This window comes from Theropithecus gelada, chromosome 3 (assembly GCF_003255815.1).
Source record: "Theropithecus gelada isolate Dixy chromosome 3, Tgel_1.0, whole genome shotgun sequence".
Lineage (NCBI taxonomy): Eukaryota > Metazoa > Chordata > Mammalia > Primates > Cercopithecidae > Theropithecus > Theropithecus gelada.
The window spans coordinates 34070540-34075988 of NC_037670.1; the positions used below are offsets into that span (position 1 = coordinate 34070540).

General features: G+C 41.6%; 1 protein-coding gene across 3 annotated transcripts in view; it reads left to right on the forward strand.

Moving 5' to 3' along the window:
• N6AMT1 (N-6 adenine-specific DNA methyltransferase 1) overlaps positions 1-5002 on the forward strand; it is a 17689-nt gene extending 12687 nt beyond the window's left edge. For 2 of the 3 annotated variants that reach the window (XM_025379570.1, XM_025379571.1), the window contains one exon: positions 678-1105. In XM_025379570.1, the coding sequence (XP_025235355.1) occupies positions 678-784 (107 nt within the window). In that variant the 3' untranslated portion in view covers positions 785-1105. Of the gene's footprint in view, positions 1-677; positions 1106-4457 lie in introns of those variants that run through there. The other variant, XR_003118582.1, reaches the window with a different exon arrangement.
• Positions 5003-5449: the final 447 nt, after the last annotated feature.

Consider the following 5449-nt stretch of genomic DNA (forward strand, 5'->3'; position numbering starts at 1 on the left):
TCTTTCTTTCTTTCTTTCTTTCTTTCTTTCTTTCTTTCTTTCTTTCTTTCTTTCTTTCTTTTTTTCTTTCTTTTCTCTCTCTCTCTTCTCTCCTTTTTTTCCTTCCTTCCGTCCATCCTTCCTTCTTTCTCTCTTTTCCTTACCTTTCCTTTTCTTTTTTTCTTTCTTCTCCATTTTCTTAGTTCAGTCTTCTGAGTTTTATTTATTTATAAGGAAGGTTTTCTTTTCTCAATATGCCTGAAAGAAATAAGCTACTTCTTCCACTCTCACTGTGCAATGTCACTATTCAGTTTGTCCCACACCATCATTGGCTCTTGTCATCCAAAGAGAAAGACATAGGGCAGAGATTGGAGCCAAGCAACTAAAAAACTGATCACTTGCTATAATAACAAGGACAATTAATGTTTCTGCTGAGCCTAAAGTAGGCTGTGACTGCAAAGCAAGCCATTCATTCTGATTAGAATCACCAGCAACACTTTGAAAATACGAAGTGCTCCTATTTAGCTGAAGAATAAGTTCACTTTAATAGACATTTATTTGATATACATTGTTTTGTATATCAAATAAACTGATGAATACAATTTATAAATCATCTGTGTCTAACTTATTAAATTGCTTATTGATCATGCACACTACCAAATGGCTTAATGGATTTTACCTTTTGATTTTTATTTTAGAAGAAATTTTGAAAATAATGAAGACAAAAGGTCTGCAAGGAACCACTGCACTTTCCAGACAAGCAGGCCAAGAAACTCTTTCAGTCCTCAAGTTCACCAAGTCCTAGCATACAGTGTGTGCCCAGAGCTACTGGAAACTGAATGCATTTAGCATATCTTGAAACTGAAGTCATTCATTAGGTAACAAGGAATTTTATCAGAAATTTGTCATTAAAAAAAGGCAGGAAGGTGGAACATTCCCTTCCAGTCAGGCCTATATAATTATTTGCAAAAGTACAGGTAAATATGTGTATTATATTTATAATTTGCATTTTAAATATAAAAGTTATGTATGAAATATTTATTTCACCATTATTTGGTAAGCCAATGGAATTTATCTGGCAAATGTCTTTTTTTTCATACCAGTCCATAAAGGCAGTTTGCTTTCAGATGGCAGGGCCCCCGACACACCTTCATTGTTGTATATCCGGTGTGTATCAGTTCTCCAACTCTATGTCATAATTCAGTTCATGGGGCTCTTGATTACCTTTCCCTTCCACAAAATATTACACTAATTCATTATATTGATGACATTATGCTGATTTGACCTAGTGAGCAAGAAGTAGAAACTACACTAGACTTAGTGGAAAGACATTTGCATCAGAGGGTAGGAAATAAATATGACTGCATTTCAAGGACCTTCTACCGTAGTGAAATTGGTAGGGATACAGTGACATGGGGCATGTTGGGATATTTCTTCTAAGGTGAAGGATAAGTACTTGCATCTTGCTGCTCTTACAACCCAGAAAGAGGCACAATACTTAGTGGGCCTCTTTGGGTTTTGGAGGCAACATTTTCCAATTTCATTATGTTACTTCAGCCCATTTACCAATTGTCTCAAAAAGCTACTAGTTTTGAGTAGGGCCCAGAACAAGAAAAATCTCTGTAATGGGTCCAGGCTGCTGTTAAAGCTGCTCCGCCACTTGGGTCTTATGAGCCAGCAGATCCAGTGGTGTTTAAGTGGCAGTGGCAGATAGGGATGCTGTTTGAAGCGTCTGGCAGGTCCCTGTAGGTGAATCTTGGTTTAGGATTTTAGAGCAAAGTCCTGCCATTACCAACAAATAGCTAGTCTCTTTCTGAGAAACAGCTCTTGGCCTGCTACTAGGCCTTAGTAGAGATGGATACTTCTTGAGCCACCAAGTTACCATGCAACCTGAGCTGCCTGTCATGAACTGGATGTTATCTGAGCCACCAACGCACAGAGTTGGATATGCCCAGCAACACTCCGCCGTCAGATGGAAATGGTATACACGTGATTGGGCCTGAGCAGGCCCTGAAGGCACAAGGAAGTTACATGAAGAAGTACGCCAAATTTCCATAGTCCCCGCTTCTGCTACCTGCCTTCTCTCTTCCAGCCTGCATCTGTGGCTTCATGGGGACTTTCCTACGACCAGCTGACAGAGAAAGAGAAGACTTAGGCCTGGTTTACAGAGGCTTCTATATGATATGCAGGTACCACCCAAAAGTGGACAGCTGCAGCACTCAGCTCACCTCTGGGCTACCTTGAAGGACAGTGGTGAAGGGAAATCCTCCCAGTGGAAAGAACTTTGAGCAGTCCCCCTTGTTGACTTTGCTTAGAAGGAAAAATGGCCAGATATTCAATTATATGCCAATTCGTAGGCTATGGCCAGTGGTTTGGCAGGATGGTCAGGGAGTTCAACATAACTGGAAAATTGGTGACAAAGAAATTTGGAGATGAAGTATGTGGATAGACACTGAATGGGCAAAAAGGGCGAAGATGTTTGTGCCCCATGTGAATGCTCACCAAAGGGTTAGCAAAGAAGGATTTTAATAAAGTAGACAAGATAACCTGTTCTGTGGATACTAGTAGGCCTCTTTCTCCAGCCACCCCTGTCATCACCCAATTGTTTCATGAACAAAGTAGCCATGGTAACAAGAATAGAGATTATGCATGGGCTCAGCAACGTGGACTTCTACTCACCAAGGCTGACCTGGCCAAGGCTATCTCTGAGTGCCCAGTCTGCCAGCAGCAGAGACCAACACTGAGCCCCTGATATGACACCATTTCCCAGAGTCAGCAGTCAGCTGCCCAGTGGCAGGTTAATTACATTGATCCACCTCCATCGTTGAAGGGATAGTGTTTTGTCCTTACTGAAATAGATCTTACTCTGGATACAGATTCACTTTCCCTTCGCGCAGTGCTTCTACTAAAACTACCATCCATGGACTTATAGAATCTCTCATCTATGACCATGGTATTCCACACAGCATTACAAGGAACTCAGTTCACAGCAAAAGTGTGGCAGTGGGCCCATACTCATGGAATTTTCTTACAATGTTCCTTACTATCCTGAATCAACTGGCTACATAGAGCAGTGGAATGGTATTTTGAAGACAGTAATAGCACCAGCTATACAGCAGTGCCTTGTAGGGCTGGGACAAGGTTCTGTGGAAGGCTGTCTACTCTCTGAGTCAGCATCCAGTATATGGTGCATTTCTCTTATGACTGGGATTCACAGGTTCAGGAATCAAGGGGTCAAAATAGGAGGGACACTGTTCGCTATTAGCCCTAGTGACCCACTAGCAAAATGTTTGCTTCCTGTTGTCATGACTTATGCTCTGCTGGCCTAGAGGTCTTACATAGGGTGGCATGTTTTCCATTGAGAGGTACAATCATGATTTAATTGAACTGGAAGTTTAAGACTGCTCCTCAGCCACTTCGGGCTTCTCATGCCTCTAACTCAATAGACAAATGAGTTACAGTGCTGGCTGGGTGATTGTTCCCGACTACCAAGTAGAAACTGGACTACCCCCAAATGGTGGTAAGGAAAAGTATGTTGGGAATATGTGAGATTCCTTAGGGCTTCTCTTAGTGTTACCATGCCCTGTGATTAAGGTCAGTGGAAAACTACAACTTAATTCAGACAGGACCACTAATGACCTAGACCTTTCAGGAATAAAGGTTTGGGTCACCACCAGGTAAGTACCATGACCAGATGAAGTGCTTGCTGAAGGCAAAGCGAATACAGAATAAGTGGTGGAAGAAATACTGACTTTGATCATATGACCAGTTACAGAAACATAGACTGTGATTGTCGTAAGTATGTCCTCCATATTTTGCTATGACTCCATTTTGTGTGTGTGTAGCTTGCTTTCTTCTCATTTCCTTATTCTGTAACATAAGATGCATTGATTTTATTATAGTGATGTATTATAGATTTGTTATAGATGCATTGTTTAAATATAGTTAATTTTTTAAACTGGCTCCAATGTTCAACCTTGATTAATTTTACATCATGGTATTTAAGTTATGGGATATCAAGGAGAGAGTAAACATCACATGAAGACTTAAGCTCCTCTTCTGGGAAATGGGTTAGTGTGTTTCTGGTAGAATGCTTAATTGTTAATCGTGTTAGATGGAATTATGACCTTGCTGTTGTCTTTATGTGGCAGTTAAGTATGGTTTAAGGAGATGTGTATGGGTGCCAAGTTGACAAAGGTAAACTTGCGATGGTTAATTTTATATGTCAACTTGAATAGGCCACAGGGTCCCAGATATCTGTTTAAACATTATTCGGGAGTGTCTTGAGTGTGTTTACAGAGGAGATTCAAATTTGAATTGGGGGATTCAGTAAAGGAGATGGCCATCCCCAAGGTGGGTGGACATCATCCAATTTGTTGAGGGTGTAAATAAAAGGCTGAGGAAGGAAGAATTCACCCCCCCTTTTTTTTCCTGCCTCATTGTTTGAGCTGTGACATCTCATCTTCTCCTGTCCTCAGATGAATTTACATCACTGACTCCCCTGGTTCTCACGCCTTTGGACTCAGACTGAATTATACCACAGGCCTTCCTGGGTCTCCAGCTTATAGATGACAGATCATGGGACCTCTTAGCCTCCATAATCATGTAAGCCATTTTCTTGTAGTATTGGTAAAACATATATTAGACCAATCTATAAAACAGATAGCTATGAAAGAAAAGGGAGACGGGCACATGCCTAGGCAAATAGGGAAGGGTCCCTGAAGAACCTCCGACTTGCCCAGGTCATTGTGCACAGATGGCTTGCCTGAACATGCCCACTGTGAAAAATTCCATTTCTCAACACATGTGCAGTAAGGGAGATAAATCAATGTAGCTTAGACCAAGTGCCCATACATGGGGTGGAGCCACACGGAGTTTGCGCCTTATGCAGGGGAGAAGCCATGCCCCTTCAGCTCGTGTGTGGTGGCCTGGCATTCAATTTGTGAGGTGGAAAACCTGCATGAAGGACCCCTCCTTTTGTGGAGAGCTTTCCTTTTGCTTAATAAATTCTGCCCTCCTTGCCTTTCAGTGTATACGTGTACCTTATTTTTTCTGGTTGTGTGATAACCCAAATTTAACTGAATTAAGGAACAGAAAATTCTGCATCAGCTGCATTAATAGCTGTTTGTACTGGATTGAGTAGTGTCCCCCCCAACAAAATTAGTGTTCAACTGAAACCTGTGAATATGATCCTATTTGGAATTAGGAACTTTGCAGATGTAATCAAGTTAAGACAAGGTCATACTGGATTAGGGTGGACGCTAAACCCAATATCCCTTGTGTCCTTGTAAGAACAGGAAAATCTGAACACAGAGACATAGGGAGGATGCCATATGAAGACAGAGGCAGAGGTTGGAGTGATGAGTCAACAAGTAAAGGAATGCAGGGGTTGCTAGCAACTACCAGAGGCTAGAAGAGGCAGGAAGGATTCTTCTTTCAAGCCTTCAGAGGGAGCATGGTCCAGCCCACA